The 22220-nt window shown below is 36.8% G+C and overlaps 1 protein-coding gene across 1 annotated transcript; it reads left to right on the top strand.

Annotated features, from left to right (window-relative positions):
* Nucleotides 1-91: 91 nt before the first annotated feature.
* Nucleotides 92-20312, top strand: DYNC2LI1 (dynein cytoplasmic 2 light intermediate chain 1). Its single transcript, XM_065679519.1, has 13 exons — nucleotides 92-192; nucleotides 950-1067; nucleotides 2326-2360; nucleotides 2651-2720; nucleotides 3715-3803; nucleotides 5672-5858; nucleotides 8303-8371; nucleotides 9620-9697; nucleotides 11175-11251; nucleotides 11599-11669; nucleotides 12100-12197; nucleotides 12828-12920; nucleotides 20081-20312. Exons 1-13 carry the CDS (start codon nucleotides 179-181, stop codon nucleotides 20144-20146), a joined length of 1065 nt encoding a protein of 354 aa, XP_065535591.1. The 5' UTR covers nucleotides 92-178; the 3' UTR covers nucleotides 20147-20312.
* Nucleotides 20313-22220: the final 1908 nt, after the last annotated feature.

Below are 22220 nucleotides of genomic sequence, written 5' to 3'. Positions count from 1 at the left end.
TGGGCAGCCGCCGCCAGCGCCGGGCAGAAAGCGGGAGGGGAGGGGAGGCGGGGCGAGGCCGCGGCCCGGCCCCGCTGGGAAGCGGCCTCCATCCCCGCCGTCCGCGGAACTACACCTCCCAGCGTGCCCTGCGCGGTTCCTATGGCAACGGGGAGCCAGGCCCAGGCCTCGAGGAGCGATGGCCAAGGCTAGGTAACGGGGAGTCCTGCCCGGGTCGGTGAGGGGGTTCGCCCTTGCTGCCAGGTGGGGAAGTAGCCGGCGGTGGGGAGGACAGCCTGTAGGAGAGAGAGAGGCAGGCAGGCAGGCAGGCGGGTACGCATGCGGGCAGGCTGACAAGGAGCCGTTTCGGCCTCTGCCCCCGAAAGGCAGTGGGGCCGGGGACGGGACGGGCGCACGCCTGCCTCTTGATGCGCGGAGCCGGTGGCTTCTGGCAGGGACCCCATAGAAAAGGGGTTCCCTACCCTAAAAACCCAGTTCCACCGCCCCGCACGTGGCCTTAGGGAACCTGAGAAGGAGCAGCCCTCGCTGCCCTGAGCAGTAGCTTCCCTGGTAAACCGAGGGCACCTGAGCTTCTCCCGCTGCCAGCATCCGGGAGCCCCCGACTGCAGAGACCGCCAGCCTGGCCCGCAGTGTGCTGCCAAAAGCCTTCATCGTCAGAAAACTTTTCAAAGGTATCTTGAACGCGCTCAAAACGAAGTCTCCGGCCACACAACTGGTACTCGCTCAGCGTGTGCTGCAAGTGGCTGTTGGGGTAACCTGAGGACTCGTGCTTAACCTGGTTTTGTTGGAAAAAGTACTTCGACAGGCAGAGAGCATGTGATGGGAAATAATAAATTATAGTAATAATAACCAGCAATACCCTTCATTAATGCATTTAGATATTTTCTCGAATTATGGTCTAGGGTATGCTGTTTCTCTTGGATGACACTTGTTTTGTTGTTTCCGCTAGTGATACTTTGTGGGATCTTGCTATAGCTGAAGTGGAGAAGAGAGAAAAGGCTGACAACGATGGCAAGCGTGCAGAAGTTTGGGAAAGATCAGTATTATTTATGGGAAACAAAAATGGGGTAATGCTTAATACTGTGCAGTTCTGTTCTTTCTGGATGTAGTTTGTGTCAGGGAATATATTTGGTATTTTCAGATATTAAGGTTCACTTAATTCTTCTAAAGACAAAATACATCATGTTCTCATTCTGCAGAGAGTGGTCATTCCACAACATGTGGACCAGTTAGATATTATTACAATTCAGAAATTCAAGTGTATGGTTTGGAGAGTCAAAACTTCAACCATTGGTATCAATAATATGCTTATTCTTTGAGCTTTGGCTTCATTAATTTTGTTTAAAAAGTAACTGCTGGCCATACTGCTACTCTCTTTACTTGTTTGACATGTCAAATTTCCCATTGTAGAGGTTTAACTGGTAACAATACAATTTAAGTGCATTGTTACCAGTTTTGTTGTAGATAGAGGCCTTGAAATCCAGCTATGAATTGTGCCTGTTTTATGTCAGCCCTAGTTGAACATGACTTATCAGGGATTGCAAATTCGTGATTCCACATGCCTAAGGCTGTTTTAACTCATTGTTCCATTAATGTTTGATCATTAATAATTTCATATTTTATTTTGTTAGCATTTATTTATAAAGTAAATAAGGAAATATTTGCCTTTTTGACCAAGTGAGTCACATTTTTGAGAAAACAGTTTTTATTTTAGAAGGTTTGATGTATGTGCAACCTCCTTATCAGCAATTTTTAAAATACCTTTTTCAGTGAAAATACAAGGACTTTTCAGATTTACCTGAAATTCATTTATTTTTGACATAGGAAAGGACACATAAGTTAACCACAGAAGTGCTAGCCCCTTCAGTGTAGGATGGCACTCAGTGTCTGAATTTCAACAGCGTAAAGACATTTTTCTGTATGTATATTTGTATTTTAAACATTCTTTTTATTTCCATCTCATTGGTAATAATTAATTCCAGTGGAAACCATACATTACATAAATGTATTATTAAAATTAAAACCTATTAAACAATTTAAGAGAGTTGGCCAGGTTCATCACTAATGTCTAATTTTAAGCACACTCTTCCTATTACTGTATTTGTCATCTCTATTAGTTTATAATTACAATAATGGTAGTGTAACTTGATTCTGACAGAAGGCTGGCAGTTCAGTTTCCACTTTAAGGCTACAAACAATTACAGGAGTTTACACTTTTCCAGTACTTTATTATTGGAACATTAAATGAGTGAGTTTCATTTAGCAATACAACTTTTATGCTTTAATGAGAGTACAATAGGGGTCTTCTTTGTTTTTGATTTCCAGGGAAAGACTACTATTATACTGAGGTGCCTCAAGAGGTACGTGTTAAATTTTTAAAAGTAGTTTTAAAAGTAATTTTAGAAGTAGTTACTACCTGTCATCTGACCTCTTCAGTCCTCCTCCTCCAGTATTTGGCCATCTATTCAGGCTGGTACTGCTACTCCTCCTGTCTTCACCAAATGAGACCTGTTGTCTTAAAGTGTCCTCTCTGTACTGCTGTTTGTAAGCCAAATGCTGAACTGATTGATAAATATAATTTAGGAACTGCAGGATTAACTTTCTTTATCTAGAGGATCTTGACAAAATGAACTTATTTTTTCTTACATAGGGAGGAGATTCCAAAGCCGACTTTAGCCTTGGAATATACTTTCGGAAGAAGGGCAAGGAGACCCGACACAGTGAGTATCTAGAAATTACAGTTTACCATGTCTTTGTATATATTTACACACACATGGAAATCATATATATGTTTTGGTTTTACGTATAAGAATTTTAGCTTATTGTTTGTGAAACATTTATCTAACTTAGCTAGCTTAATGTTCTGTTTCAATCTGTAATATGTTTATCCCCCTCACTAAAATACTGTAGATCAGAGACAAAAGTATAGACCAAAACAATCAGATTAATCTGTAAAAGCTACCTTGTTTGTTGTGTTTGAATGCTTTTATTTTCCCATTGTAACATAGTATGCACACTTTTAATTTTGTCTTTGAAATGCAAACTGAGTGTAAACCAATAAAGATACCTTACAACTAGTTTTGTGAGAAGAGCAGCTATCTTAGAGGATGTAAAATCATAATGAAATTTTGGGGCTATGTGTCTGTATCACTAATTTTTGTACTGCAGATTATATTAACAGAAATATTGAACCCATTTCCATCACAGCACAACACTGTCCAGCAGCAATAACCATTGTTGCATGTAGTTGCTGTTTCTGTTCCTGAAGTAGGGAGTGGAAAATCTGACTCTGAAAGATAAAAATCATGTAAAACTTTTCCTAGAAACTAAATGCGATGGTAGAGATTCATTACTTTTCCAGTTGCAAGCCTCTCAATAAGCATTGGTCTCGAGCTGCAGTAAACAAAAAAAAAGGGAAGAAAACATAATTTTTCTATGTTTATCATTAATCATGTTGCTTCTTGACTTTTTTATTTTACCACAGTCATGTATCAAGACAGTCATAGGCACACCAGCAGTCTTTCGTAAGTGTTGCATGGGATTTCTTTAACATAGGGAGTTTTCTATTTAGTTTTGTTTTTCAGAAAATACTAGTGAAATAATATATGTTCTTGTTCTGAGTCACTTGCATGAAAAGCCAGTTTATCAGGTGTCGATCTTCTTTTGGTATTGCATGGAAGCACACATTTCTCACATAAAGAAACTCTTTTACAGCCTAAAGATGTAGCTCATTTTTGGGAGCTAGGTGGTGGAACCTCGTTAATGGAACTCATTCGAATACCAATCACTAGTAACAGCATAAGGTAAGTGATTGGATTCCAAAGTTAATTCCAGCTTTCCTTCAAACATAAGTAAATCTCTAGACTTTTTATTGTGGAAAACTCTTCCAAAATATAAGATAGAACATATATAATTTTTTCTAAAAAGTATTGTAATAACCACAAATACTTTGCTGAGCTTTCTTTTCATAGTTCTCTCCTAATAAGCCAAGTTCTTCAGAATCTCCTACTAGAGGAAGCGATAACATGAACGAAATAGGTTGGCCTTAAGTAGCTAGAACAAGAAAAACGCACAAAGAGAAGACTTTGTATCTTTATGCTCAGTGAAGAGCAGAAAAAGCAATTTTTTGTATGCCTGGGGCATGCGAAAAATAAAATCTTGTTTCCTACTTCTCTGTGCAAACGTAGATGGTACATTTGTGAGGGGCAGTATTTTAAAGTGAAAAATAAGGCAAGAAACTGTGACCAAAACAATATATTTTCTTTGAAGTGATATGACCATCATCATCTGATGGGAAGATGAGTGAGCTTTAACTTCTATGAAAAAAAAAAAAAGAGGGATACAATTATTATCAGGTACATTTCCTACTGTTTTGGCTATTGAGATAATGCCATTATTTAGTGAGAGACTAAGAAGGAATAAAAAAAAAACTTCTGGGAGGTGAAGCTTTCTGTTCCTAGAAGAGCTTGGGGGAAAAAATCAACTATAATTTTTCAGTTATTTTCTAAATGAACTTAACAGGGCTTCATCATCAGTCTTTTCTTCCCTTTTTACTGATAAGGAATCTTCTCATGTGGATGATGTTAAGATTCTTTGATGGGATAGCAACATTGTTCTGTAAGACCACTTCCATTCATAAGGCAATATTTTAACATGCATAAATTCTACCATTTCAACTGAAGTGCAAGTGCTTTTCACTGGTTTTCTCATCTGTCTGTAGTCAGAAATGTTCAGTGAACTATATCTAGTTTCACCAGGAGACTGTTCACTGGATTTGTTTCCTCACAGCATTTTATAGTGAAAGTGGACATTCACTTTGCTCTGTAGTCTTTCTTATACCATTCTGGTCTGGAATCCCCCTTTTCAGATCAAGACAGAATGTGAAAGAAAGATTGCATATATTTGAATGGTTGCTTTTGCAATCTTCTTCTTTACAGTTGCACTTTAATGCAGTTTTGGGAGGCAGGGGTTTGGAAGGAAAGGAATTTATATGTAAAACATTTGTCACCATAAAAGATGAAACCTAAAATGTCACCATAAAACATAAATGTCACCATAAAAGCCTGGTAATCACTAAGTACATCTTGAGTACTCTGAATTCTTCCATTTCTCTTTCAGAAGACTTTCTCATACACCCATTTGATGTTCCAGCTAATTGGCACAGTCCATGGCACAGAATACTGCGCTTAACTAGATTTTTCCATTTCATATTGCAAATGAATAATGAAAGTATTGAACTTCCTAATACATTAATGGTTAGGAAAGATCCTAACCATTTGCTATCACTGCTTCATCTGGGATTGTAGAGTTATGAGATGACAGGGACATGTGATACTAGCGGGTCCCAGTCATACAGGAAGAAGGAGCTCAGGATATTTGCGTATTTTACTGCTTTGAAACACCGACTCCAGGCTGAAAGTTTGATATATACAGTTCCCCCCAAAACTCTGATGGAAAGTTGCCAAAGTAATAGCTCTGAACAAGAGACAAGGGAAAGGTTTCTTCAGAACTCAGAATATCCTTAAAAGCTACTTTTGCTATGCTGTCACATTTAATTCTATCTTAGCATCTATGTTTTCACATTTGTTGCTTTCAGCATTTGTTCTGCAGCTGTGATTGTATATGAAAATGTTGACTGTCTCATGCACTAAAGATCATGCTTTTTCATTAGGACATTTGCTGTGGTTCTTGTATTGGATCTGTCCAAACCTAATGAACTCTGGACTACTATGGAGAAACTTCTGCAGGTCACCAGGAACCATGTGAACAAAATTTTAGCCAAACTAGAAAAGACAAATCCTGAAGTAGCTACTGAAATTAAACAGAGGATGCGGAACAATCTGCAGAGGGATCATCCAGTAAGTTGCTTCTAATATTTTCTCCAGATGTCACAGGCCTTTATACAGTTAAAGATAATGCTTTTGAAAATCATAAACAACTCTTTTAGATTTTTATGCATGACTGAAAATCCATTTGATGTAGATGAACCTGTTCACCGGAAAATTATAGCAATTTAATAAAAATTCAATAAGAGCAGAAACAAGGAAAGAAGGTTTCTTATATCTTTTTGTTAGATATCTAATGTGATTGTTATGGCATGTTACACCAATCAAAAGAAATAGTTTTAGAGTAGCAGTTTGCTTCTCCCCCCCTCATCTTTTTAAAATGAAGATGAAAACTAGAATGTACAAAAGTCATCTAGCAAGAGACTAGCTGAAGGTACAAATTTAAGCAAAGAATATAGTTATAACAGCCATCAACATGACTATATACTTTGCATTTATTTAAATGTCTATCACAAACTCAATGCCTTTTGATAATCTGACAACTAATTAAATTATAAAGTTTCAGAAATGTTAACATCAGTCCTTTAAACATAATTGCTAACTAAATCTCTGGAAAAGCTAAACTAGATTATGCGCAATAAAAATGAAAAGTCATTGTGCGTTAAACCTCTGCAAATGTTGTGTGTGTATAATCCATAAATAAGTATTCGACAATTCAAAGACTTGGCACATAAATCTAGTTACTGTAACTTCTATAAAATGCTGCAATACAGCAAATGCTTATATAGCTAAAAAATTTAAAACTTAGAATTTATGAGAAAGCAACATATGCAACACTCAGTACATTTAGAATATAGGGTTTGAGATCTTCTGGATTATTATTTTATTTTTTACTTTTAGAGGAGGTAATGCAAAAAAAGAAAACGCCTGCGAGCACATAAATCATGACCACGGTGTTAAGTTTACATGTAGGGGCCTACATATCAGAAAACTGCAAGCTTTTTTCAGTAAGTAAAAACTAATAAGGCCATTAATTGTCAAGAAGAGAAGACTTACTATACTTGCCCCGTAAGGAGTACAAATTATACCTCCTTAACTAGAATTGCTATTCAGCCTTCATTATCAAAACCAGAAGGAATGCAAGCAAATGTTATGTTTCTCCTTGGTTGTCTTTTTACATTCATCATTGTTCAAGAAAAAAATTATGTCTATTTTGTGGGAGAAAATACTATCTTTTATTGTCAAAGACAGTTTATTTGCCTTTTAATAGCTAAATATATTTTTATGATAAACAGGAATTGATGAGGTTCTTACAGGGTTTTTTTAAGGATTAGATATATTCGATTGCCCTGGATAAAGAATTATTAACTATGATGATAAATCATGTCAGATGCTGACCTTGTTTAAAATGGCTGGATGTACCTGAAGTAGTCTGTAGCCAAAATTAATTCCATAGTCAAAAGATGAATAGGGTTTAGTAGGCCAGTTTTAATATTTCTGATGTTACCTAGAATTAATTTTTTCTTAGTTAAGAAACTATTTTTTTTTCAGGTCTCTATTCCTTAGAACTAGTTCTAAGTTATGATAATCTTGCTCAAAGCTTTTGCCTCGATATTGTATGAGTGAAGCCATTATTTTTCCTGTCAAAGTAGAGGACTTTCAGTATGTGCAGCTTCTTACTAATACACCGACTGTCATTTAACCTGTATGTGAAATAACTAGTTTTGCAAGGGAAGAGTTAGGTCAACCTCTGCTACAACACATCTCTTTGCCACTCTGCTGCAACCAAAACAGTTTGACTACATAATTGCGTGAACAGATGAGGGGATTGTCTCATTTCATATGGGCTACAGGAAAACCTTCCAGATAACTTGAGAATTATTGTAATCTACTTATTAAAACTTATATCAGAAGTTAGCTGTTTAACAAGTAAATCTACACCCCCAGAGCTGTTTGCATCCATTGGCATTTTCATGGTTGTTAAGTGACATTTCCTTTTTTCTGCTTGATATCAAACATTTGAAATTCACATTAAGTATTTTTTAAGCATTTGGAAAATGTGATGTGGGGAGGACAAATGTGTGACACAAGCAAATCATCCAGCTTAATTTTCTAGAGCCTTTGTCTCTAGCACCTTGTTAATGATGCAAGGAGGGGGAATATGTAAAAAAGCTGGTTCTATTAATCCAGTGTGGCACCTGTTCTGAAAATATATGAGGTTTTTTCCTCTCTTCCCATCTAATGTTGGAGCTGGAATGTATAGTGTAACAGCCCTTTCATGCTGGTAACTGTTCTGACTGCTCAGAGGGAACATTTCCTGACCATTTACAAAGAAAATGAGAATCTTGTAGAATATGGTATGGATATTGCATTAAAGTTGCTTCATCTAATTTAAGGCTTTGAAAAAAATAAAGCTTGTCTTCTGTGGATTAGTTTTAATCCTTTTCAGTTGTTTTAACAGTTGCAATCTTCTACAGTTTGTTTACACTGTTGAACTGTTGATGTTTGTTTAATAGGATTATGAGTTAGTTGACCCTTTTCCAATACCCTTGGTGATAATTGGAAGCAAGTATGATATTTTTCATGTAAGTAATACTTAATTTTTTATTTTTTATAATAATAAAAAGATTCCTGGTAAAGATTCTATAGACTAAAATCTTGATAATAGTAATTATTTGAACAAAATTATGGCCAAGTCAGCCTTCTTCCACCAAAAAATCTTTCCATCCAGCAGCATCATGGAAGACCTACTGTTATTCCTTTACAAAACATTCCCAATCTGACGATTTTTGAGATGTACTTGGAAAATGTTGAGATGTAAGTTGCTGCAGGCTAAAGAGGGAAGCAAGAAAACAACATGTTGGTGACTTTCTTTTATAATGAGAGAAGTCCAGCTCCATGTGTCCCTTCTGACAGCAGCTTTAAGTTTGTGTCAGTAAAAGAGAGGCGTCTCTCCTGCCAGCTAGTCAGACTTTTTGGTAGTTGTGTCAGAACAAGCAGTAAACTATCATTTCAGTCTTTAAGTACTTCTAAGTTTCTAGAGACAGTTTTGAAGCAGCACTTGATCATGAGAAACTAGAACAGTACGTTTGATTTTTAGCTGCTGTGCTGGCAGCCTGAGCTGCTCTGGATGACTATATACTGCACTGATACTTGGCTGAGTTACCTAATTCTTTATTAATAAGGCACTTCTTTCATACAGAGTGTTTATGCTGAGCCATGACCTCTTTAAAAATCAGTGACTCTCAGGTAACCACCACAGAGTAACAGCCCTGTTCTTCTGGGGTCTATGGACAGACTCCTGCAGGCTTCATTGGGACCAGATTTTTGCCCACTTTATCCAGGGAAGGCTATGTATATGATCTGATATTAAAGAAACAGTGATGAGAAGGTATTTTTATTTACCTTTCAAATCTTGCAGGTATTGGAACTTAGAGAACATTTAGCCAAAGAGGTACTGAAAGTTAAATATTTTCACAAAAAGGGAACTTATAGGCAATGTTTCTACTTCTAAAAATTTAAAACAAAATTAAACAAGCTAATTGAAAATTCAGTGCACATTCCGCAATTAAGAAACTTTTCTGGACTAACATGTTGCCTGAATTAGGCTCCCTCTGTAAAAAAGAAACAAAGAGAAATTGTGACATTTCTTTTCAGAGTAGGCTGTTACCGATTCTGTCTTAAGATATAATTATGCTGACAGCTGAAAGCCTCATATATTGTAGCCTAAGTGCATTGCAGTTTATAAAAAAAAAAAAAAAAAGTTAAAAGTTCTAACTGTAATATTTTGGGATTTGTTTCTTTCATGTGTGTTCCAATATCAACTTTTTCAGGAGTTTGATTCTGAAGTGAGGAAAATAATAAGCAAGACACTTCGATTTGTTTCACATTACTATGGAGCATCATTAGTGGTGTGTATATTAACTTTCTAACTAAGGACAGAGAAGTTAAGCAGTATTTGTGTTACAAAACAATGTTTAAAAAAAAATAGATATGTAAAATTCCTAGAGAAAATTAATTTGTCTTACAGTACCTTTATTCATGAGCGAATCTGCGGATTGGGTTACAGGTATTGGCAGGGGATGGATGGACGGATATACCTTGTGAACAAACAAACCAGATAATTATCAGTATCAGTAAAAACTAAATACAAATAGTAATCTGTTAGCCAGCTCAGTTCCTCTATCAGTTTACTGCATGTCTGGAATTCTGTTTTTTAATACGAGAAAGGAGGACAGGCAAAAGTGAGCGCCCTCGATAGAATTGGAGAACTGTCCTTTTTTGGTAAAAGCATGAATTTATGTCTCATGACCTGGCTTTGGTAGAGTTAAGAACTTACATCCAAGGGCTCATTTTCACAGCAGTTTGAGTAGATTATCACGCTCACAGTGTTGAAGAATAAAGGCAGGGATTTTTTTACAGTAATAAGTAGGATCTGCCAACCATGAAGACAATGAAGCATTTATGTGGGTATATAAATTGATTTTGAGTTTAGCAGATCATCTTCTGAGTAAGAGCAGAAACATGTGTGCTGGGGTTAATGCAAAAAAGCTGCCTCTTGGGCTCTCTTTACATCAGAAGATGGTTCTAATTGTATCAACCATCGTTTATATAATAAATAATATTGTGGCTTATTTTGATTAGCGATAACTTATATTGGCTTTAAATTCTTATGATCACAGCATGTCCTTTAATACAACTGATTGATGATTTTTTTTTTTTTTAAAAGTATTTAAGCATTACTGTAATTAAAAATAAAAAAACAGGAGCCTGAAACTCTGGCTGCTAAATCCTGATTCCCATTGAAATGAGTGGGAAAAACTTAATTTCCCCCAGTACAGATCTGACTTCTTTCTCAAAGACGTGAATCTGTTAGGATACAAAAGCCCTTGGACAGGAGTAAGAGTGATGTTTGAGAAGATATTCTGGGAGCTGCTTTCAGATAAATCTGTGCCAGTTCTGCCATTATCAAGTTGCTTTTATGTTGTGTGAACAATTTTATAGTTATCCATAATATTTGTATTTATAGTATTCTGGATAATTTTTAATGTGATTTAAACCTTAATAACTGATTCATCTTGGGCAAAAGTTTTGTCTCTTAATGTACATGATTCAAAAGTTTTGAATATTTTAAAATTTGTTCTTTAATCTTTATTTATGTTATTTTTAATTTAATATTTCTTGGTCTATATATCCAGTGACAAATACATTCATATTTTGGGAAGTGAAGATGAGATATTTATTCTAGTAAATTCACTGAAAGTATACCAAATTTATTGACGTCAGGATTTAGCCAGGCTCTGTCTGAAATCCTCTACATAGATGACATAATGTAATATTTCTATGATGGAAGATCGTAATGTATGTTTTGTTTTCTGATTCATTTAGTTTACCAGTAAATCTGAGGCTCTCCTGCTGAAAGCCCATGCTCTTATTAATCACTTGGCATTTGGCTATGATAAAAGGTAACATAATTATTGTCCAACTATTAAATGTCTTGCGCAGAGTCTAAAAGTACTTAATAAAAATATTTTAATCACCAGACCTTTTTTTTCTTAAATATGATCTCTCTTCTTATTCATGGAGTTTGACTCCTGGCTCAATTGCCTGTCTCTGTATAAGACAGTGATAACTCCTTGGTTTTGATCCCAAAACATGGATTAGAAATATGGTCACCACTAGAATTGAGTAGGTTTTTATTTACATGTATTTGTATAAAAAGCCCCGTAAGAATCTGGTCTTGGCTAGAATAATGTAATTTTTTTGTTGAATGCTAAATGCTCACTTACTACATTTTCTTTTTTCTGTTTAGCAAATCTGTATCAGTGGATCACAGCAAACCTCTGTTTATACCAGCAGGCATGGATTCGCTGAGCCATATAGGTTAGGACATTTCCTGTTCATGGTATTTGTTGCTTGTTTTTTAAAACAAGAAAAAAAGTTAAGAAAATAAAAAATAAAGTTAAATTCAGTTCAGCATCAGTTTTAACAGGTTATTGAAGGGAAATTGCTTAGAAAGTTTGAAATTATAATTCAATATGTATAGTACAGGGAATTACTTTGTTAGGTAGTTAAATAAACTATTGGGACTACTTCAAATAGTAAAGCACCAACAAGCTTAGATCTGAAAGAAAATATACGATACCACTCAGCCTTTTTCATGGTAGGAGATCAATGTTTTTTCAGACTTGCTGGAGCTTGTCACTGTAGAATATAAAACATTGTTAGACGGGTCATTATCCAAAATTGTTTGACAATTTCTGTTGTTATGACAATGTACTTACATTACTTTGTTCTGTGTTGTAATCCTTAGGACCACCACCTGCCTCTGACAGTGATATTGCAAAGGTGTGTGCAAACACACCTTTGGAACTGTGGAAAAAAGTTTTTGAGAAAACATTTCCTCCCAAGGTACATACTTACATGTCTGCAGCACAGCCTCCTTCCTCATACAGCAGTAGTAATATCAGCTACTGATTTTTGTCTTTCAAGTCCAGTGACTGGCATTTTGCTTAGCAGTTCTGTTCCTTCCAACCTTTTTAATTCATACGTTTTTAAAGGTACACATTTGTATGTAGTGGTCATTCGATTATTATCTTCTATATCTTGTCACCTTCGTACATTTAGTAATAGTGAAAGTACTGAAGTAATCTGTTTCCTTCCAGAGTTATAGCATTACCTTTCATTATATCGAGAGACAAGCTGTACTGTGGTTTTTGGAATTTGATAAGGTGACATATCCCCTAATAACCAAACCAAATGACAGTGATGTTCCAAGAGGAGAGCTCTTCCTGGCTGCAGCAAGCTGCCCATCCTTGTTCCTCTAGGGTGTGAGGCTTTGAATGTGTTAGAGTTCTTTGCCAAGTCATGTCATTTTGCTGTGGGAAGTGGTTGGATCTGCAAGGAAATCTGAGTCCCTTGGCACCTGTGTAGTGCTAAATCTTGTTTTTTGTCCCAAGTTTTTTGTCCCAAGAGGCAAACCCCCAAATACTTCTTTTCAAATGATTTTATCATTTGGTGTTTTGTAATTTCTCCTTTTAGAGCTCCAGTGATTTACAAGACACAAGAGACCCTGCACAGGATTTACAATATGCCGAGCATGAAGTTGATGTTATGAGAGCTCAGAAAAAACAGGTGTGTGGCTGTTCTCCAGTTGCTGTTCAGAGTCAGGTATTCCAGAACCACCAGCATTGCTGTATTAGCTTATGTAGAGTATGGTCAAAGTCCCATTTTTGCCTTTAAACAAATTCAACTTTAGTTTTCAGCTTAGTAGTTGGTTGGCCTTTTTCCATTGGTAGACAATAAGCTGGTAGAGCATTGTTAGATCTCAAAATTTTGGCTCTGTAGTTTCTCTAGGAATTAATAATCCAAATTTTCTCTCTAACTCTTCCAGGATTGTTTCACTAAAATAATACTGAAGCAAAGCTATGAAGCTTTCTTAGCAGTAATTTCTTCATTTCTGCACCCTGTCCTCTTATTTGAGGTTGAGTAGCAGAAAGTCTAGGAAGTGGTATCAAGGTTTGGGGTGGGGGCTGTTTACCTTTTTTATGTTTGTCTTTCTCCTTCAAAACCCTTTATTTAAACTGGAAAGGTACTGAGATGATCACATTTCTGACTCAGGTTTGCAGGCTGTGTACGTTTTACCTTAAACGGAGGGAACAAAATTATTCCACATAGTGGTATTTGGGTTATCCACTGACTTCTGGGAAAGACCTTTAGTAGGGAAAGGGTGGTTTGGGTTTTTTTTCTCATTAATTTTGAAGTGTTTTGGCACTTCCCTTTATTTGTGATGAATTGATTTTAGAGAAAAATTCTGTGGCAAACTAGAGGAAGGTTAGAACATTGCCTTATAGGTATCAGTGTATAACATCACATGAATAGAAATACTGAATATAGTCTTCATGGATATCACAGGTATGGGTCTGTTAAAATCAATCCAAGATTTGTGTATTTTTCTTGTTTGGAAGAAGTATCACATGCTGAATCTGGAAACTCTCTGTTTCATACAGATTCAGTTGTTTCACACACAAAAGTTTTTGCTAGAATGACTGAGAAGCATTTCACTCTCTTCTCACAGCTTATAAGTGGGCTATTTGTGCACCATTTAAATTCTTCATGGACCAAGTTGCTCCGGTTAAAGGAGGCTTTCCAAACAGTGCTTTAAGATGATGGGTTGCATCAGTCTATATCTCATGTGCTTTTACAGACCTGCACCCTTCAGATGAAAGGCAGTTTTATTGAGTTGTGCTGCAGTTAATCTCAAATAGCCCCCAAATACACAGCAAACTTCATCTGTTTGCATGCTTGTAAAAGAAAGCCAAAGGATTAGGTTATAACTGCTGTCATGTCTTTGTAGATTTTTGTTTGGTTGCATAAGGCAGTAAACACATAGGTACCTGATCCAAAGAAATATGTTAATAATATAAGGAATAAAGCAATTTCAAGAGTCCCCTGCAGTCTCTGAATTCACACATTACCTGTAACGTCCTGTTAACGTAGGTATCAGTTCTGAAGTTTTTTCACATCAAGAGCAGTCTTAGAAATCCTAGGAATTTGTAAAGCACATTGCACTTGGAATTCATAATGTAATCTCTTACTCAGTATATCTATATATCTCAAAATAACTACATGGTGTAATACGTTTGTTATTTTAAGACAATGCTTATGTCTTGCAAAAGAACACACTGATTTGCATTGATGAAATCATACAGGAAATTATTAATTTTCCATTTTTAAATAAAAAAGGCTTTTAGAATCTTAATCTGTTCAAGGGCATTGCAAACCAGTGTAGCTTCTTTTGGTTGGACTACTATAAGCAAGTTGAGCATTAAAGACAAAATTACTTTTGTTATCTAAAGCTATTTCCTAAACTTCTCTATTATAAAGTTCAATTTTACACGATTATTTGCATGTTATTAAATGGTTTATACTCCAAGAATTTTATTCAATTTGAAATGCACCAAGATAGCAAGACATCTAAAAGAACTCTGTAGTTGCAGTGATTCTTGAAGTGTCTATGAAAAGTGGCGATAGAAAAATCCAACTTTTAAAGCAACATTTTAAATGCATCCCAAGTCAGATATTAGAGTTTCATGATATCTATTGTGTAGGAGGAACGGTATATCAAGATGTTTAATATGCAACATGTTGCTAATGAAATTATGGGACATAATGCAAAATGATGACTGTATATTTCAAAGTAATTTAAGTGTATGTTATCATTTTTCTCAGTTACTTCTGGTTAGTCAGTATGCCACTTTGGACTCTATGTGATCACCAGTTTGCTTGTTTATCTCAAAGATAAGCTTTAAAGGAAGAGTAAACACAAGAATATGGCCACAGAAACATGATACAGCCCTGTCAGTGAGTCCAATAGAAGAAGTAGCATACCTGACTGACAAAGTCCTGGTAGGACAGTTCAATAATGCTGTAACAGATTTATAGATAACTGTGGCAGTACAAAGCTTAAATAAATCAATTCCAAGTGTGTAACCTTGGTTGAAGGTTTTTTTTTTTTGTCTTCCTAGCAGACTAAAAGGTTAAATTCTTGAGTATAAGATTAGAAAACAGTTTAGACAGAAGAAAGTACAGAAACAAGAAAGTATGTGGCTCACTCCCATGTCCTAGCTGGCAGCTGGTATTTATCTGAGATGCTTTTTGGTTGTAGAAGCTGAGAGTCCAGCTCATCAGCATCTGCCACAGGAGTATTTTCTTTTAGGCCAGATTATTTTGCCTCCTTAATATTTTCAGAATTAACTATAAGATGCGCCACTCTAGTTCTAGACCTTTTTGCTCTGGAAAGCTACCTGAGGCTGTCCTTCCTTCGGTGTGCCTTTGTTCAAGGCATAGCATGTCTCAACTACATCTTTTCGGAATTCTTTTCCTAGTTTTTGTCCCACAGACACACAACATGCAGGTTTATATCGGATAGTGCTGTTGCAATTGCTTACTGCTTTTTTTGGTCTCTGTAGAATCCAGCACCAGGGATGGTCTTAGAGTTTACATTTTTTATGTATTTTTTAACTAGCCAATTCTGTCGAGGAATTACTGGAATTCTGAGCTCTTTTGCAGGGCTTTCAAGATTAAAGAAGAACATTCATTTTGCATGTTCATTGGGCCTTAAACATGCACCTTGCTGTTAACTCTTCATAAAGTTCACATAAAGCATAAGCAACATGGCAAACTTGTCACCTGTTGCTCTCCTTTCTCTGCTAGCTTTTTGGCTTATGATGCTTTAAGGTCACCTTAATTTCATTCTAGCTACACACATAACTTGAATAAGAGTGGGATTAGAGCTGTACGTGCACCACCTGTATCTGTGAGAACCTACGAGGGCGTAAAGTCTTGTTCCTTAGTTCCTTCTAAACGTTTGTGGCAGAGAGATTGGCACATGAAGGTGCTTGCTCTGTTTCCTTCCTCTCTTCCACAGAAGCAAGTGCTCTAAAATGTCATTTCAAAGGGGTTTTTTTTTGTCCCAGGTCTTAGCTATCCTATTACGCCTTGTACTGCTAATGCTCAGAATAGGTGTTTGGACCTTTTTCACCTGGCCATTTGACTGCAGCTTCATTTGTTGAAGCAAATGATAAAGTTGATCTTGAACTCCAAGAACTGGATAGCTCCCAGTCAAATACTTAAGAAGTCACTGTGGTGCAGTGCTGAAATTCACCTTGACTGGTTCTTGTTACACAAAGGTATTACTTTAAGGATTTGTGCCAGTTTTAGCTGATGCCTAATGCCATAAAATATACCAAGGGAAAAAAAAACTTAAGTGCCTGGTGGTGTTTGACGTCAGTAGCAAGAAGTAATGAAAGCAGATCTCAACAAAGAGGGCTGTAACTGTTAAGACTTTAACAAGTCATAGAGAGAAGGGGAGGTTCTGTAACATCTTACGAGGAAGTATAGTCATATTTCCCCTAAAATAGAAGTGACCTAATTAAACCTGTCATTCACCACTAGAAGTCATCTTGGTGTCAGATCTGCAGCTGTCTTTTTGACATGGGGACTGCTGGCCAGCAGAATAAGAGCCATATTTTTTGAGCATACTTTGCTGACATGACCATACTTGGGAGACAATTTCAGCCTCGTTCAACAGAAAACTGCATACTGCACGGTGAACCTCCTTAGTCAGACCAGTGTTACTGGGCAGAGAGGTGTGACAGGCACCCTAAAATGGGTAACAGAGCAGTAGCCTCTTCCATTTTCTCCAGCGGAGAAGTGTTAGCCTTCATATTGTGGAGAAAAAGTTATTTAGGATGTTTACTCGGCTGCCAAGAATAGGCTTTCTTGTTCACATGAAAGCATGTCCAAATGGCTATGAAAGATAGTTTGAGGTTTTCTTAAGCCAACTTAAGCAGCATTATTACTGAAAAAAAATAGCACTGTTATTAGATTTCCTACTGAAGTTTGGGTGCTTAAGATTTTTAATCTTTGTTTCAGTACTCAGCTATTTTTACCACGTTTCAAATTGAGGGCACTTTCAGTGAGAAACTGCATGAAAGTCAAAATCCTATCAGTCCCTCGAAACAGAGGAAATGCAACAATTAAGGCTTTTCCTACAATCTTAATTTTTCCTCCTTGTTTGTAGACATTAATAGTATTGTCTTTAATTACATGATCATACACTATTTTGCTGATGTCTCAATTCAATTGTTCAGTATTTCTTTTCATCATTCTTATTCTTTGTGTACCTTATTTCTCAACCTGCCATTCAGACACTTCAATGAACACAAAAGTATTAATTTTTTTTTTTCTCTGAGAATGCGTGGTAATGTTATCTTATCCGAGTGCCTCACAAACATCAGTTAAGTCTTTCTTCCCAGTCCCTTTATGAGATTAAGTGTGATCTTCCCCATTTGACAGATGAAGAATTTATAGAAACACAGAAGTACAGAAGCATTAAGGTTAAAAAAATCATTTAAAAATCCACTTTATGCCGGATTTGAGACATGTAGGACAAGTTTCTAGCACTAATGATGTTTAAAGCACTCAGAGCACATTGAAAGTATGTTTCAATTGCAATTGTTCATTATTTGTAAATCTGACCTCTGCCTCCTACACTTGTTACCCAAACCCCAACATTTTGGCATACTTTGAGATATATTTTTTTGGTGAATCTTCTTTCACTTTGGAAAGAGGATCTCTTAGTCTCTGTATCTGACTTTACTGACTGTATAGTCACAGTGTGTTCTAGAATGCTGCTTATGTTTGTAGTAGAGGACTCTGAGCAGGAAGGTGCTCTTTTTTCAGAAGGATGTTGGGGGTGTGTGTGATCTTTAAGCTGGCTTTGAAAGATTTTTCCATTACATTTCTGACTTAGAAAGTAAAATACATCCCTGTATTTTACATGAAAACTAAGGAAGTGTACTTTCCTGACAGCATTTTTCCTCCTGAATCACTGAATTTCTTAAAGATTCTTTTTTTTTTCTTTTTTGGTGAATATTCCTCCATTTAATCACATTTTTCTTTCATTTCTCATTCTTTAAATGTTAGTCTTACCTAGATTTGCCTCCAAAATAAATATTTATAATTTTGTTCTGTACTTCTGTATGTAGTAGAACAGCTATACGGTTTTTATACGGTTTTAAGATATGCTCTGGTTTTGATATTTTGCACTTCTGTATTGTTTTGAATTGCCTTTATACTGAACTGCCTTCCACCTAGCTAAAAGCAGGGCAAAATAAATTCTGCTAAATTATTTGCCTCTTTCTTGAAACTGTTTAGTAAGATGATAAATCTGCAAGGCTAATTATTTAGGCAACACCTGTAGATATGACCCCCAGATGGCATTCTTGTTATATGCAGAATTTCATTGTCTAATTTTACTTCTTCCATTCGCCTTTGAGAAGGGGGTTAGAACTCAAATTATTTATTTATCACAAATCAGGTAACATGTGCTCCTTAAAATATCACTGCTTTCTTTCTGTTCCTAACTGTTGGCAAGTTTCCAACTGTTCAGTATGTTCTGAGATCATAATTACATTATAATAATAATGAGGGAGTGAAAATACTGAGTAAAGACTGGCTTAGAGATAGAAAAGTTCAGAAGTACTGGAGCTGTATTTAATAATGCAACTTAAGAGATTTATCCTTCTTATACTTAAATGAACAAAAAGCAATCGTAGCACTAAGTTAATTTTTGCTGAAAAATATCTTCAGAAATAATTCCAGCATGCACCACTACATAAAACTCAGAAGATGAAACTGTTGTTTGGCAATGTTGCTAGAACCTTTTACTATAGGCTTCAAAATTCCCAGTAACACTTTTGACTGCAATGAGGTAATTTTTCTACCTTGCTAGTACTTGGCTGATGTCAAGTTTAGCATAATGTAGACTGCCTCACCTTACATACCTAATTAACTGCATTTATACCTCCACAATTTGTGCCTCTGCTTGCTTTTAATAATCTATTTACTATCCAGAAAATGTGTGATTTTAATTACCACATTGGGTTGGCATTTATTTTTACACACAGATGCTAAGTGTTCAATCTACTGAACAGCAGCACCGAAAAGAATCTTTTAGTTAATGATTGAAAAATAGAACAGAAGTAAAAGCATGGCATGATTTTCTGTCATGAGTAATACACTTCCTGAAAAACCTCAAGCAATGACGAATATTTGTACAATATCCAGCAGCCTAGGTTGAATAGATATAATAGATATGGTATGCTGATTTCATAAATACCCATTGCATTCCTTCAAAATATATTTCTGCGTACTGCTTTCTGGCCAAGCCTGTGTTCTGCATGGCATTCTAAGGTCCACTGATAGCTCTCTTAAGTTATCACTACTGTTGACATGTAAGCTTACAGAAGTTCATCTCTGTCCTGTGTTTAAAGAAAACCCAAAATAGGCTTTATTCTTCTAGTTTATTTTCTGTAATCTTTACCAATTACTAATCCATTTTGCCTCTTGAAAGACCCTGACTTCATGTGTGTGTAACAGTAGTTTCTGTTGGGTAATTCTGGCTTCTGTTTTTAAAACATGGGTAGTGTTCCATCTCTGCATGTTCATAGGGAGCCTGGCTTCTCAAAATGAATGTCTAAGAAAATAATTTCTTCTTTCGTAGAAAGTTTCTAGGTCTAAATAAATAAGATCTAGCTCCCTATATGACAGCAAATGTGGCAGAATTTATAGCACTTTTAGTATAATTTTGTTAAAGATAAAAGTATGTATAGTACTTTTTTTCTACAGTGATATTTGTACATGCTTTAAATGTTCAAATGGCAAATGTATGTATCTTACAGCTTTTAGAAATGAAATTAGATTAATATATATGTGTGTTTCTGTTTTAGGAACTTGAACAATACAAAAGAAATGCCTCTAAATCCTGGAAAGAAATGGATTTTGACTCTGATTGATGAACTGCTGTAGATGTCTTCAGTTTAACATTTACTTTTATAATTTTAACACTACACTAGGAAATTAACCTGATGAAGCTGAAAATATACAATATCAAAAATGCAAAAAGAGTATTTATTAAGCATTCCTGTGACTATTTTCAATAAAAAGATGTTTATTCACTCATTCCAAATTTAAGTGTATCTTCCTACTAACACAGAGTTCTACAAAGTGGGGAGAAAGGAATTCTAGATTGCTCAGAGATGGGTTTGAATATGAAGACTGGCATTAGTCAGTTTCACCTGTTTTATAACATGTTATTTGGTATATTGTTGAATGCCTCGGCCCTCAACGTATTTAAATACAAACAAATTTTCACACCCAAAATAGGTTTCCCTAGTTCATTTCATATATAATGCAAATGCAAAGCTTAAGAATATATTTGCATCATTATTTGATGTATTTGAATAGGATAGGTCCATGAAAACTGGCAGAATAAAGTGGAATTGAAACCATGTTTAACCTGAATTCAGAAGTTTGCTTTATCTGTTTCAGTATCATTAAGTTAGATTATTTCTTGTAGCATACAATGTTGCAATAACTTTGCACAAAAATGCCAGTAAGTCAATCTAATCAAGTATAATTGATTCACTATCAGCCTAAGCTGGTGAAATGCTAACCTCAACTGGAAATGGCTTTTTGTCCATGGACACTCACACTAATATGAGGTGGGCTGAATGTCTTGAGAATGCACAAGTCAAGATGTAGATTAAAAGCAGAGGTGTCTTTTTCAAGCTAAGACTTGTCAGGCTGAATGTCTGAACAGTCACTTGGCAGACCAGATTGTAAGAATATTCCCTGATGAGCAACCCTACACATGCAGGAAAATGGGAAAGAAACTAAGGTGGTATCTTTTCAGCTTTTTAAAGTTTGGGTTTTTTTTTAACATACTTGTTCACTAGATGTTTTTCTGATAACTTTTGCATCTCAGAATATGATACATAAAGACACACAACATCCTTGTCTCTAAATTGGAGAGATACCAATTTGATGGATGGACCACTCGCTAGATAAAGAACTGGCTGGATGGCCGCACACGAAGAGTTGTGGTCAATGGCTCAGTGTCCAGCTGGAGACCAGTAATGAGTGGTGTCCCTCAGGGATCGGTGTTGGGACCGGCCTTGTTTAACATCTTCGTCGCTGACATGGACAGTGGGATTGAGTGTGCCCTCAGCAAGTTTGCCGATGACACCAAGCTGTGTGGTTTGGTTGATACCCTGGAGGGAAGGGATGCCATCCAGAGGGACCTTGACACGCTTGTGAGGTGGGCTGATGCCAACCTTATGAAGTTCAACCATGACAAGTGCAAGGTCCTACACCTGGGTTGGAGCAATCCCAGGCACAGCTACAGGCTGGGCAAAGAAGAGATTCAGAGCGGCCCTGCAGAGAAGGACTTGGGGGTGCTGGTCGATGAGAAAATGAACATGAGCCGGCTTCAGTGTGCGCTTGCAGCCCAGAAAGCCAACCATATCCTGGGCTGCATCAAAAGGCGTGACCAGCAGGTTGAAGGAGGTGATCCTGCCCCTCTACTCTGCTCTTGTGAGACCTCACCTGGAGTATTGTGTGCAGTTCTGGTGTCCTCAACATAAAAAGGACATGGAACTGCTGGAACAAGTCCAGAGGAGGCCACGAGGATGATCAGGGGACTGGAGCACCTCCCGTATGAAGACAGGCTGAGGAAGTTGGGGCTGTTCAGCCTGGAGAAGAGAAGGCTGCGTGGAGACCTCATAGCAGCCTTCCAGTACCTGAAGGGGGCCTATAGGGGTGCTGGGGAGGGACTCTTTGTCAGGGACTGTAGTGACAGGACAAGGGGTAATGGGTTAAAACTTAAACAGGGGAAGTTTAGATTGGATATAAGGAGGAAATTCTTTCCTGTTAGGGTGGTGAGGCGCTGGAATCGTTTGCCCAGGGAAGCTGTGAGTGCTCCATCCCTGGCAGTGTTCAAGGCCAGGTTGGATGAAGCCTTGGGTGGGATGGTTTAGTGTGAGGTGTCCCTGCCTATGGCAGGGGGGTTGGAACTGGATGATCTTGAGG

The sequence above is a fragment of the Lathamus discolor genome, chromosome 5, assembly GCF_037157495.1.
Source record: "Lathamus discolor isolate bLatDis1 chromosome 5, bLatDis1.hap1, whole genome shotgun sequence".
Classification (NCBI taxonomy): Eukaryota; Metazoa; Chordata; class Aves; order Psittaciformes; family Psittacidae; genus Lathamus; species Lathamus discolor.
This window is presented reverse-complemented; position numbering and strand designations above follow the sequence as displayed.

Bases quoted from the DNA above. Each gene is read 5' to 3' on its own strand.
- DYNC2LI1 (XM_065679519.1), top strand. The intron at 9,698-11,174 runs GTGTGTATATTA...TGATTCATTTAG, and splicing joins ACTATGGAGCATCATTAGTG to TTTACCAGTAAATCTGAGGC. The intron at 12,198-12,827 runs GTACATACTTAC...TTCTCCTTTTAG, and splicing joins AGAAAACATTTCCTCCCAAG to AGCTCCAGTGATTTACAAGA.